At 35.2% G+C, this 14833-nt stretch overlaps 1 protein-coding gene across 1 annotated transcript in view; it reads left to right on the top strand.

Moving 5' to 3' along the window:
* Positions 1 to 7211: 7211 nt before the first annotated feature.
* Positions 7212 to 14833, top strand: part of LOC149151928 (putative proline transporter 2) — a 103156-nt gene continuing 95534 nt past the window's right edge. The window contains exons 1-2 of the mRNA XM_089443317.1: positions 7212 to 7453; positions 7691 to 7915. Of these exons, the coding sequence (XP_089299443.1) occupies positions 7375 to 7453; positions 7691 to 7915 (304 nt within the window). The 5' untranslated portion in view covers positions 7212 to 7374. The remainder of the gene's footprint in view (positions 7454 to 7690; positions 7916 to 14833) is intronic.

The raw sequence follows: 14833 nt of genomic DNA, 5'->3' as shown, positions 1-14833 counted from the left end.
ATATTTTGGAGGTCGGCCAAGGTTGGACGAGCGGCCTCACATGCATATAAGTAGAATGGACCTGCGGTTCATTTGGACATCGTTCAACATCGATCATCTTCACTCTTCATCGCACAAGGTGTGCGCACTTGGGTGAAGGCGTAGGTTGGTGTTACCGCAGCTCGGGTATGAGCCCGCCGAGACGGGCGAAGGTATTGAGCACGGTAGGGTAGTGTGCGTGGGTGCCTACCGCACGGAAGTCGCATTGGGTTTGGGTTGTGGCTTGGGCAAGGGTCGTGCACGGGTGTGCCTGCCCGCCCAACACCGAATTGTGTGAACTCGTAATATTGTATCATTGTATTTCTTGGTGGAGTTTTGGCAGACCGCCGTGCGCTCTAGCACGGGCGGGCGCCCTCCCGTTTATTGAACGCCGGTTGAGCGCGGCTCCCGGTCATGTAAAATTCCGCATATATAATAAAAGATCGTTTATTATTATTATTGCCGAGTTGTATTATTATTCTTATATTGTTAATGGATTCCACACATTAATAATATGTAATTCATGTTTATTATGAATTGTTAAGGCGTAGTTCGTAAATTTAATTAACGACGGAACAAGTTATTAACTTAGGCGGTGCCGCACCCGGCCAATTTAAGGAAAAAAGAATTGGGGGCGTGACAGTTGGTATCAGAGCAGCTGATCTGGGTATTGAAGCTGCTACACAACTTCACCGAAGTGAAGTTGGTATCAGAGCTCGGTTTGGAGCTGGTGAGCAGGGTTGCTCGTGACGAAGTGCAGGTGTGGGTACACTTGGAAACTTGACAGTTGATATTTGAGCAAGGTTGCTCGTGACAGTGGAAGCAGGTACTTGCAGGTGAAGGAAGCTAGTTTCACATACAAGTGGAACAAGGGCTGGTTCATGGTTGCAAGGAACTTGGTGAAGCTGGTAAAGGTTGGAACCGGGTATCGTAGAGTTGGGCAGGCGGTACTACGTGCTGGTCATACGATTTGGGCACGTGTCAGGTGGGCAAGTGGGACTGCGTGTGGGCAGGTACACACGGTTTGGGCGTCTGTGGACCAAACAAAGTACGAACTGGGGAAGGCGAAGTACAAGGCATGGCAAGTTTGGGAGAAGGTGAAGGGAAGCTCTTGCTTACCTTATACAGGTTGAAAAGTTTGAAGGAAGAGAAGCCCCGGATCCGAAAATAACTTGAAGTCTTGGAGAAGAATGTTGAAGGAGAGCTTCTTCAACTTGGTTGGACAATGGAGCAAGGTGAATTTGCAGATTGTGCTATCAAGGAAGAGGAAGTGATGATGATTGAAGATGTTGCAGACATGACCATGATGAAGGATGAACTTGAGATTGATCAAGTTGGACCAGGATCGTGCAGTTTGCAGACATGGATGAATGAGGAGGATCCTCATGATGATGAAGTAAGTATTGATACTTGTGTTTTATTTGAGCATTTGGTGGGTGGACCGTATGCAGGAAAGGGCAAAGCCAGTTTGTTGATGCTAGGGAGCATCTTACCATGGATGTCTATGATGAGACCTTGTATGGAGAAGCAAGGATTGTTGATTGTTGCAGGACTTGTTGGGGTTGTTTGTGACCTTATGATAGAAGGTACAAAGGCCCGTGACAAGGGAGGAACATGATGATCGTTGCGGATGAATAGGTCATGCTTTAGCCACTTTGGCTAAGTGCCCGGCATGACTCATGGACAGATTGGAGGGCACACACTTGGGTTGCTTGGGTGGACTTCTCATGGCCGAGACCAAGAGCAAGTCTTGGTGGAACCTTTGGTGGAGGAGCTATGATGGAGAAACTCATGTGATGATGATATGGTTGGGTGACCGAGTTCACTAGACCGAGATTGTAGACTTGGATGAGGATGACCGATTGTTGTGATGGGTCTACTTGGTTGGACTACATGGGCAACTTAGTCATGGACATCAAGTTGGAGACATGAAGCATGGCAGTCTTATGCAGGAACATTATGTGGAGCACTTGTAGAGGCGTCACTTATGGGCATCTAATGAGGAGTGCCAAGGCAGGGATGTTGTGCAGATGGATTTGTTGATGTGACATGGAGACTTATTACTTATGAGCCTATGGAGAGGTTGTACACTCTTGTACAACAAGGCCATGGACTTGGATGGATTTGTGAGCAGATTATGGAGCATTCCTACTATATGGAGATGTTGGTTGGAGATGACTCATGGAGCTCATGATGACATGAGATTGTTGTGACTTTTAGGGACTTCATATATGGTGGAGGATCTAATGCATTGAGGAGCTGAGGTCAGGGACTTTGATGCAGGTGCATATTTTCAAGTACATGTATGGGCATGGCTTGGAAGAGTGACTTGATGTGGAGGATCGATATGAGACACTTTGGAGTGATGGAGTTACGATGATGATGATGCCTTGGTGGCAACACTTGGGGCATGAGTTGAGCCAAGACTCAACTACCTTTTGACACATGGGAGCTGATTGATCTATGATCATGGGCAGCACATGGATAGATGAGGCAGGTGTATACTTGTTTCTATGGAGACTTGAGGGTTGACACATTGCAAATGTGATGGAGGTAGCTTCATGGACTTGGATGTGGCATGCCGAGAGTTGGAGTTTGATGAGATGGTCTCTTCATATGGAGGAGGCACACATATGGATGATGTTGGAGTAGATGTGGCTGACTTCGTGTAGCACATTGACACCAAACATCATGGATGACATGTTGCAGATGAGATGAGGACTACTCCATGGAACTGAGCATGGCTTACACTTATATGGAGATGGATTCTTGATCGAGTTCAGGATGTGACAGGATGCGTTGAGCTATAAGTTTTTATTCTATTTGGTAACACCTTTACCTAAATATAAATTAGAATTTAAAGATTATTATAATGGCCTCTATAGGTACTTTCAAGTCCAATATGGAATAGATGATGTAATATCATGTCATGTCGTGTAAACATTTTGACTAGTAAAATTACATAAAAATATAAATAAATATAAAAATAAAATAAAATGAAATATAAAAATTATAATTATAATTAATAACTAAAATAGTATAGATCTATCTTAAAATACAAAAATAATAATTACAATTACAAATAATTATAATTAATAATTAAAGTAGTCTAGATCTATCTTAATTTTGGATCTACAAATGTCGAGATAGATCAAATCTCTTTTCACTATAAAAGAAATTAGCATCTCAAAAAATTAAGAAATTAAAATAAATATAAATTAGTTTATACTTCAAATAAACAAATAAAAAAAATATAATTATAATAACCCATTAAAGTCTAATTATAAAATATTTAATATTTTTGCATATTAGAATTTATATCATTAAATTTAAATATGTAAATAAAAAACACTGCGGAGCATAAATACAGTGAAAAGCAATAATTTCAACACACGCCAGTTTCCCATTACTCTTTTCAAGTACTGTTTTGCTAATTTGCTAACCACGACCCAATTGGCATTGCCCTGGGAGGTAAACAATATTTTCTGTCATTTGTAAATCTCAACCTTACCTTATCCTAGGAAGTTATGTCCAATTACATAAGCATTAAAAAACGTGCATCTTTCCAAATTTGGATAAGTTATTCAGAGTTTTTTTTTTTCAATATCAAACACATGAAACTAATTTCCCCATTGCCTTTAAAGTTGTTTTCTGATTTTGGACAAAGAATCTAAGTTATTCCCCATTGCCTTTAAAGTTGTTTCCTGATTTTGGATAAATTAACATTATGCTAATCACTGATTCCAAGCTATTCACTTTACAGCATTAGAAATAATGCTGAGAACCCTAAGCCGGCAGGTCGGCCAGGAGTGAGAACAAATTCTCAGTGCCAACTTTAAATATCGACCACACATGTCACTTAGGAGAAATTTTAATATATATATAAGCACATTTACTTTAAATCTGATGGGCTCTGTTATTCTATTCTCTCCTGGCCCAATGCCTTGAAGAGCGAATCCAAATAGATAATGTGCTACTCATATAAAAAACCAGGCTCCTTCAGACTGAAGGAAAGCATGAGAACTCCCTCGTACCAGTGGGCCAGAACTTTGGTAATAACTGTTAGTCAAAACATATTATATTCTGGGAACTGCATTGAAATTCAGTGAAACATTACAGAGATGGCTTCCTTTCAGTGAAACATTACAGAGATAGCTTCCTTTGGGATAATTGAGTTCCTTTGGAAGAGACCAAAATTCTACATGTTTTTTTTGGGGTTGTGGCCTTGAGTTCATTTGCAAATATACCAAATTGATAGAAGGAGACTTGTCTCATTAGAAAATCACAATCATATTTATGGTTATTTTCAGTTTCAATCACAATCACATTTATGGTTATTTTCAGTTTCAATCAAAATGATACAGTAGACGTGATGAAAATATAGTTTTTGAGAAAATTTAACAAACAAAAAAATGATACTTGTAAAGTACACTCCTCATCAAATTATTTGAGTAAAAGAATAAATAACGCAGTATTACATCAACACCTATGTTCTTCCTCTGGCCATCATTGAAAAGTAAAGCATGATAATTGCTGTTTCCAGTGGATTAAGGTCAGAGATAACCATAGTGACTTATTTGAAATTAATTATATTTAAACTTGGCTAAACATCACATGCATAATTAGGTCAGAGATAACCATAGTGACTTATTTGAAATTAATTATATTTAAACTTGGCTAAACATTACATGCATAATTTGAATGGTTGTATTCATTTTTAAAAGTTTCTTAAATGAGAAAAAAAGCAAGCATGATAATTTAAGAAAAAAGTAGGGAATAATAATTTAGCAGGGAAACAAATGGTATAAATTTAATCTTTCCATGAAGGTTTAAATATTTTAATGAAGGCAAATTGTTCGAAATATTTTTATTTTTTTATTTATTTTTTCAAAAATGAAATAAAAAATTTATTCATTAAAAATGAAAATAATTCTTTAAATTTAATAAAAATAATATTTATATTTAATTATTTATTAAATTTTTATTTTTTATTTATTTTAATTAATTTTTTTATAAATAAAAAACATTTTTATAATTTTTAAATATTTAAAATAAAATAAAATAAACATATCATAAATATTAACCAATAATAATTTGATTCACTTCAAAGTGTTTAATAAATGGTTGGAAATGGATAATTTTTATCATTAAAAACAATTATTGTTTATTATTTAAAATTTTTATTATATAATTATTTTATTTATATATAAAATAAATAATTTTTAATATAAAATTTTAAATATATAGTAATAAAATATTTTTTATATTTAAATATTTTTCTTAAAATTTGAAATCTATTTTATTTTAAAATTTCCTTGTTAATATCAATTTACTAACAATATTGAACATATTTATAAATTATTTTTCAAAAATATTATTTTATTATTTAAACTTTGTATGATATAATTTTTTTTATTTATATAGTAATTAAATAAATAATATTTAATAGATATAATTTTTTATTTATATAATAAATAAATAAATAAATTTTAATATAATATTTTGAACAGGTAACCATAAAATATATTTTTATATGTAAAATAATATATAGTTAGAATTTGAAATCCAATCTTATTTTCAAATTTAACGCTTAATATCAATTTATTCATCATATTGGACATTTTAATAATATACTTCAAAAAATTCAGACCATAATGAATAATTTATTCATTAAATTTCATTTTTTAAAAATATATTTATGATTTTTAATATTTAAGTTTACAATTTATCTTTTTAATAAATATATTTACATCTAATTATGAGATGAATTTTAATATTTAAGTTTTCCATTTATCCTTTTGATAAATATATTTACATCTAAATTTTTAATATTTAAGTTTTCAATTTATCCTTATATTTGTATAAGGAGAATAAGTTTAGGGTTTAGTCTAATGAAATGAGTTTTTAGAATTTTGTGTCAAAATTATAAAGATATGATTTTTGGTAAGATTATAATGTTATGTTATTTAAAGTGCATTTAAGAATGTGAAAATAGATTTGATGTTTTAGAAAACTCATAAAACATTTAGATTACTTTATTATTAAATTATTGACGATGCACACTTTCAATGTTTTACAAGGTTTTTTTAGAATGCTAAATCTATTTTTACATTTAAAAATGAAATTTAAAAAACTTGACAATCATATCAAGAATTATAATCAAAATTTAATAAAATAAGTCAAAAAATCTTCTTATTAAAATACATTACTAAGAAGCTATTTCTAGGTCTTTTCTATATAGATTTTTTGGCAATTTTATAGAATAACCAACCTAGATCCATCTTAATTCCACATTGATCAAACCCCAAGATGGATCAAATCTCTCAAGGTGCATACCTCTTTTTTTAATGCAAAACTTGAGGAAAAGTTTGTACCACTTGATATATATATATATATATATATTCATTTTCTTATTTTTATTTTATTGAGCCAAGAGATCTAGTAAAATATGGTAGAAATATTGTTATGTGATGCCCAGTAAATATTTTGACTTGATCAAAATAAAATAATCTTATTTTAAACTAAAAATAACTTCAAATTAAAATAATAAAAACAAGAATTCTACATCATTATTATTAGTATTTGTTGGGTACTTAAAGTAAACTCGCCTTATCAGGTTACTAGTGGTTTTTGATGGTTTTTGAGTTCAAGAACTCATGGTATTGATCCATGATATTTATGTGGAATATAGCATAGTTAAAGGGGAGAATTGAACAAGGATAAATCTAAAGTATTTTTTGAGTATTCAAATATGATGCCTATGTATAATATTGTGTTTTGAAAAGTCATACATATATTCAATAAAAAAATTATGAAATTTACTATTAGAATTAATAACTTTTTGGTGAATATCATTCATTTAATCATATATATATATATGTAAAAATTAAGTTAAATTTTTTTCCTAATAAATTAATCTTAACTTCCGACGTATCAAAAATCAATAAGAACCAAATTTTAAATAAGAACCAAATTTTTTTAAACTGAAGGCAAAAAAACAAAATTGATTAATTTTGATAAATCTAAAATTAAATTTATTTTATTTTTTAATTAACCAATCAAAATATTTAGCTAATATAGCATCTCTTTTTTCTCTTCCTTGCTGAACTTCCTAGCAACACCTTTGGAAAACTAAATAACCCAGGGCACAATTAGGGGTTCTACATAACTTTTTTTTAGGTGGGCACCCCCACTTTCCTTTATTGTGGAGACCGGCTATCCAAGAACACTTGCACCTACTTATAGCTGGAGAGGGAAGGGGAGAAACAGAGAGAAGTGAGAGGAGAAGGCCTGTGATGATTGCCCGGATTCCACGGAGAAACCAGCTGATATCTGTTGTTGCAGAAATTAGCAAAAATGGACGAGGAGCAGCTTTCTCTTTATATGGAAACTCCCACTCCTGAGGCATCCAAGACAGCTCATGCCACCGGCGGTGGTAAATATATTCACTTTCTATAAACAGTTTTGTTACATTATTGAATGGTATTGAGTTTGTAAAACACTGGTTTTTTATTTTCAAGTCCATTCTAAACACCAAAATTTTAGAGATTGAAACGGGTGATAAGACTTATTTTCATGGCTTGTATATCTTATATAAGTAAAACCTCTGAAAATTTAAAAAAATTGCAATTAAATTTCACTGAATTGAACAGTTTTGAACTTCTTGTTGCAGATCCATGGTACCAAGTAGGTTTCATTCTGGTAACTTCAATGGGCAGTGCCTATGTGTTGGCATATTCATATGTTGTAATGGTTCCCCTGGGATGGTTAGGAGGCATCGTGGGGTTGGTAGTATCGGCCATTATATCCCTGTATGCAAATCACATGCTTGCTCGCCTTCATGAAACTGGAGGAGTCCGACATATTCGATACCGAGACCTCGCTGGTCATGTTTATGGTGTGTAAACAAAAACTCTGCATTTTTTTACATTCCAGCTAGTCTTAGCGATTTTATTTTATTTTTTAAGAATGTTTTTATTTCTATTATTAGATTACCAGATTAAGATTTAAATATTGATATAAAATAAAATAAAAATACTTTGAGTTGAATCTTTTGAAATATCGATATAAAATAAAATAAAAATACTTTGAGTTGAATCTTTTATAGATTGGAATTAGTCTTAACGTTAGATGAACGAACTACTAATTACAATGCTTTTACTTCTTGAAATACAAAAATTGTTGGAAAAATAAAACGATACTTTGAGTGAAATTCTTTACCCATAAATTTCAGTTTGATCAGAGGGGTGTACAAAGAATGCCTCACCTGGATGCAGCCTGCAAATAAGTTTCCAATACTCTTAGCAGGCCATTAGGTGAGAGACTGAAATCATAAAATTTCTAAATTGACACACCTTCTACCTAATCAAACCAACAGCATGAAAAACCGGCATCTAAAGTTGTTTGGGTGATTGAAAAATGCATGCAAAATTTTGTCATTGTAGGTAGTACTTTGGAGACCATGCTACCTGGGCTGGGTTAAGTGAGGTTATGAACATTTAACTCATCTATCAAAATCGGTATTAATATAATTGGTATTAAATATTTTAATTAAGATATTTCAAATTATTTATTAAAATTGGTATTAAATAATTAAGATGTCAATATTAATGTGTAGTATGTTTAATATTTGATGATTACTGTGAAGCAACAAGTTAGTTTGTTTATCGTTTGAGTGGATCTAATGGTTAAGAGCATGTATTTCTTTTTAAAAGATCATAGATTCAAAATTAGTCGGGTAGAGTATGTATATTTTTGTAGATTTCTTAGTCAAATTATTGTGCGGAAGTGAATCCCTTGTCTCACAAACAAAAAAATCACATACACCAATATAATGTCTAACTTAACCCTAACCTTAAAATAATAATAATAAAACTTTAAAATTTCAAAAATAACCCAAAAAAATAAAATTTTAATAGTTCATTAACAGTTCTTATATTCTATATTGTCAATAATTCACTAACTTTATTTCAGGGTTTATATTCTATGTGATGTAACCCAGTAGCAAGCTATTTTAAATCTCGAGTAGCAGCCATCCTTATCGTGATTCTGCATTTAATGCACCGAACAGGCATGAAGCAGAGTGAATAGTTGACTTGATATCAAAATCTGTACAGCACTACCCAACTACCTTACCTGTTTAACATTTTCTTCTTTTTCTTTTACATCCTACGCAATACAATATTTCAATTTCAGCAATCCAAGTTTATAATTTTAAAATTCAAGCTAATAATTTCCAGCAATCCAATTTTAAAATTCAACCTGATAATAATTTCAGCAATCCAATTTTAAAATTGGAAAATTTATTATATGAAGAGTTCGGAAAATTGATTATAGGAAGAGTTTGGATTTAGCATGGAGCAGTAGGATGGAATTTGATTAACAAATTGTTTGTTATTGATTTATTAGTTAAATATAGCTAATAAATTTGAAAAATCTCAAATTTTTTTGTTTTTTTCAGAAAGAAAAAGCATCATTGTATTATATTGAGACTATATAAAAGTTCCAAATAGTACATAGTTTCGTACTTTGAAGCAAAAGGATCTTGTTCTTGAAAACAAAAACTGTAGGCGGAGTTCCTTTGTGTTGAAAGAAAAACACCTGAGCTGTTCCAAAAACCAAAACATGAAAGCATATGCCCAACATATGTGCATCACATGCATGAACATTGGTGGAATAAGATCTGGATTTCGAGACTGCTGGACATCTATATAACATGTCATATACAAGTGTTAAAACAAAAAGATGAAAAATAGATAAAACTGACAACAATCGAAGGATAATCAAGATCCAGGGATAGAGAAGTCCTGGATAAAACATGAGTTTTCTCCACATATAACCTTCATGGACCAGGGACCAGATTCAAGGAGCAAACCCTCCTTTGACAGGCTTCCTGCTTGCTGATTCTAAGTTCGGAAAATGTGTTGAATGGAGCAGTCTTTCAAGAGACCCCAATAAAACAAAATCTTGTCCATCCAACCTGTGAGGTGTGGGCACTTAATGTGGTAGGTTCCCTTGACATGATCCATCATTTTTTTGGAGTCACCAAAGATTAAAATAGCCTGTATATCAAAAAAGATGCAGAAAGCAAGGAGACCCGCTAGAGCCCTTGCCTCAGCCATACTATTTGTGCCCTTCCCTCCATTCCATGATATAAAATATTGCAGCTTCTCGTCCATTATAATGTGAACCCCGCATCCACAAGTGTTTTGCTGCTCAGCACCATCAAAAAACGCTCTAGGAAACCTGTGAAATTAAATTCTTTCTCTTTACTGTTGCCTCTTTTCATTTTGGGTTGCTTTTTTGGCACAGAGTCATATATGGAAATAATATGTTGCAGAATAGACTTGAGGGGGATCTTTGATTCTTTGAAGATTTTACTATTCCTCCACCTCCAATCACACCAGAGAATAATAATAATGATCGACCTCCATGAATCTCTTTCCCCACTCCACCATTCAAAGGCTGCATGAATTGAATGGAAAACAACATGAGGGAAACCATATAGCATTGCCAATTCGTGCCAAATTTGCACGGTAAATTTGCATTGGAAGAACATGTGATAATTTGATTCCTCATCTGCTTCGCACATTGAGCATCTACTCAGCCGTGCCAATTTCTTTTCCTTAGGTTTTCCCATGTCAGATTTCTATTGTGGTACACCATCCATGAGAAATATATTGATTTTGGAGAACATCCTATCTTTCAGAAGAGCGGAGGATAAATTGTACAAGATTGTATGGCCTTTAATCCTATCAAATCTGTATCAATATCTTTTACTTGAGTCGGCAGACTTGCTTTTGGCACCAACCAGGTAAGGTGGTCTCCTGGCCTGGAACAATGGTCTCCTGATCAAGAAACTATGAAAATTGATAACAAATCTAAAATCCAAAAACCCCAAAATTCTTTTGTTACAACTGTGATCAAGAAACTATGAAAACTGATAGCAAATCTAAAAACCAAAAGCCCCAAAATTCTTTTTATACAATTGTGATCAAGAAACTATGAAAATTGATAGCAAATCTAAAAACCATCAAATTTAACCAATAGATTTATTTTGAAATTCCAACCAAGGTGGGCTGATCAAGTTTTGTGGTTCTGGGCAATCTCAAAGCATTGATATTGTAAACGTAGCTTACGTCAGATTAAGCCGTCCACATGTGTGGAATGTGCCTTATCGCATACTTAATGGTCATCAATATTCATGCGGCTGGCTAGTAGTTGTACACATTGTACACATGCTATTTTTACATATTTTTTCAATTTTATATTTTTTAAATTACTTTTTTGTAAATTAAAAAATAAAACCCATAAAAATGATCTATTCAATACTTTTTTTTTCCAAGGAAAAAAACGAACTTTTTTATAAGAAATAAAAAAGTTACAAGCATATGAGTTAACATTCTGCAAATAACTGCCAGATAAGGAGCCAAGGCTCCTCTGATATGATCATCAGTACCCCTACAGAGCACTAACAAAATCACCTGTACTCGGCCTGAACAGCCACATCCAAAGAAACAAAACAGATGTCCACAGTGCCTCCTGGGTCTCCTTTCATGAGGAAAACAACCCAGGAAGAAAAATACAGTATCCAAATCGCTGTCCGCTCATAAAAACAGAGCATAAGAGTATATGAAAGATGAAAAAATCATAGTTTACATATGCCACCGTTATCATAAAAGACCCAGATAAACTAGTGCATATAGCTGGAAAGACAAAAAGGAAAACTTTAAGTGTTTGGAGGGAGATCCGACACACGGATCTGATCCTGGACCTGTTCAGTTACTCTCCAAGAGCCCACAGCTTGCTGCAAGCCATCTTTAGATAATCGATCCGCCTCCTCATTGAACTCCCTGTATATGTGGTCAATAGTAAAAACATTAAACTGCTGTTTGAAAGATTGAATCTCTTCAAGTAAAGGCAACAAAATATAGTGCTGGCATCTATGTTTCCCATTAACCCAGTTTACAACATTCATCGAATCTCCGAAAATCTGAACTGTGAGAATATTTTTATGGAGGAGCCAACAGAGGAGCAGCTTTAGAGCAGTGAGTTCGGCAAAGTTATTTGTCCCCCTTCCTATTCCTACTGAGGCCTTTAGAGAGTGTGAATTGCTAAGATGAATGCACAACCCAGCGCCCGAGTAGTCGTTTTGAGCTGCCCCGTCGAAGAAAGCCCATGGTATCCCCTCTCTGATACGAGGCTCCTTCCGCGGAACAACATTTGCAGGTTCCTCCTTAACAGGGATGCTTTCAAGGATGGCACTGCTTTGAATGGCAATAGCGGCTACCGGGGTCGCCAATTCTCGAAAAATGCTACGGTTCCTTGCGATCCAAATACCCTAGCAAATGATAGGTGGTAAATTCCTCAGATTCCTCTCTTGAAATTGGTTCCACCAATATTCCCAGGCTGTGGCCAAACAGTCTCCCTCCCATCTTAATTTTACATTTATGAGTCTTTCCGCTTCAATCCAAACCTGTTTTGTATAGGGGCACGAAAGGAAGAGATGGGAAATGGATTCAGAGTCCATAAAACAGAGGGGGCATCTTCCAGGGCCTTGCTTAAACCGGGCTTACAGAATATCCCAAGTAGGAATCTTATGGGATAAAGCGCACCAAAAGAATATTCTAGCTTTTTTAGGACATTTAAGTTTGAACAAAGGCTTTGACCACCAAACCGGAGGGATCCAGCCTTTATTTTTCATCAAAAAACTGTATCCAGCCTTTGGAGAATATAACCCTGTCGCCGCATGAGCCCAAACCAGAGAGTCCGACCTATCCATTATTCTAACATTGGATCTTCTAAGCTCTTGAATGAATAGCTGCCATTCATTCCTCCAGACGGGATCAATTCCTATGTCGGCCTCAGACCTCCAGGCCTGCCCCCAAAGAGTAGAGTGCTCCAAGTCTGCAATTTGCCTTAAGTTTCTAATTCCAATATCATCCAGATGATTGAGCATTCCAGGAGAAAGAGCAAAATCCTCACTACACCCAACCCACGGGTCCCTACCAATCCTCACATTCTCTCCATTTCCGACCCGCCAAGCCAGCCCTTGTTCAATTACCTTAAAAGCCTCAGACGTGGCTTTCCAAATGACAGAACAGTTTCTCCCTTTTTTGTTTGGCGTTCTAATCCAATCTTCGAGTGGCGTAGGGTCGGTGTACTTTCTCTTAACTACCTTCGTCCAGAGGTTCTCCATGGAGATGATTCTCCATCCAGATTTTGCTGCTAAGGCCAGGCTGAAATCAATGGGATTTTTTAGACCCCATCCACCCCAATCCTTTGGTCTAGCGATCTTATCCCAAGCCACCCATGGAAGGACGGAGTCCTCTTTTGACCCAGACCACAGAAACCTACTGCAGATCTGCTTTATTTTGTGGAGAATCCCTTTTGGAATCCAGGTCAATGCTGCCCAGAAAACTGGAATAGCCTGCAGGACTGAGTTTACCAATGTAAGTCTTCCTGCCCTAGAAAGCCACTTGAAGCTCCAATGAGAAATTTTTTGTTCAATCTTCGCAATTAGCCAATTCCAGTCTTGCTTTCTGTAAGAAGATGGTTTAAGCCAAAAACCCAGATATTTGAAAGGCTGCTCCATATTACAGGTTCCAAAAGGCAGGTGAGCAGCAATCAAATTCTCCTCTTGTCTATCGAAGCCTTCGAAGATAAGTTGAGACTTTCTCTCATTTATTTGAAGCCCTGTAGCTTTCAGGAACTGATCAAGAATGCGCTTAATCTCTAAAATTTCATTTAGGTTCCCATTTGAAAACAAAAGAATATCATCGACAAAAAGCAGATGAGTAATGAACAGATTAACAGCAACTTCCAAACCTTTAACCAAACCTGAGCTTTTTGCCTTCGCCATAAGTCTGCTCAAGCCTTCTGCAGCAAGAAGGAAGAGCAGAGGGGAAAGCGGACACCCTTGACGCAGCCCTCTTTGACTTTTAAAGAACTGGGAAGCAGCTCCATTTATCAGGACAACAAAATTTATATTGATGATGCAACCCATAATCCAATTAATGAAGCCCACCTGGAAACCCAAATGTGTCAAGAGCAGCTTTAAATACATCCAACTGACCCTATCATAAGCTTTTGATAGATCTATTTTGAGCACTGCCCCCTTTTTGTTTAATTGCCTGATACTGTGGATAGTTTCTTGTGCAACCCCTATAGCTTCATGAATTTGGCGCCCATCCAAAAAACCAAACTGCTCCTTTGAAATACAGCCAGATAAAAATGGTTTCAATCGAACAGCTATGGTCTTTGCTATAATCTTGTAGATGGTATTGCACAGAGAAATAGGCCTAAAGTCTTCAAAAGAAACAGGGTCTTCTTTTTTTGGAATAAGAGCTATGAAAGTTGCATTGAAAGGACCATAGATTTCTCCTTTCACTCTCGATTCCTCCACCACTTCAGCTAATTCTGCCCCGATAGAATCAAAAAAATGTGTAAACAGTTCTATGGTCCATCCATCAGGCCCTGGACTTTTGTCTTTCGGCATAGACTTTATTATACTTTCTACTTCTTCCTTTGTCACTTCTCTAAACAGATCTTCAGCATCTTCCTCCTCCACAAACCGAGGGAAAGCCTGGGCAGTTCTGATTATTTCAGGCAGTGATATCCCCCCAGGATCGGAGAAGAGAGATTGGAAGTGAGTCTTCCCCATAGAGGCCAGATCTTCAAATGATGTGGCCTCCCTGCCTTCAGCATCCCTCAGCTTCCAGATAGTGTTTGCATTCCTCCGTCCTTTTGCATAATTATGAAAAAAAATTGTATTTTCATCCCCTGCTTTCAGCCAAATAGCTCTGCTTTTCAATCT

This window comes from Pinus tabuliformis, chromosome 9, assembly GCF_031772625.1.
Source record: "Pinus tabuliformis cultivar Carrire ecotype Pingquan chromosome 9, CPIR1, whole genome shotgun sequence".
Taxonomy (NCBI): Eukaryota; Viridiplantae; Streptophyta; class Pinopsida; order Pinales; family Pinaceae; genus Pinus; species Pinus tabuliformis.
Note: the sequence above shows the minus strand (reverse complement) of the source record. Positions and strands in the feature narration are given on the sequence as shown.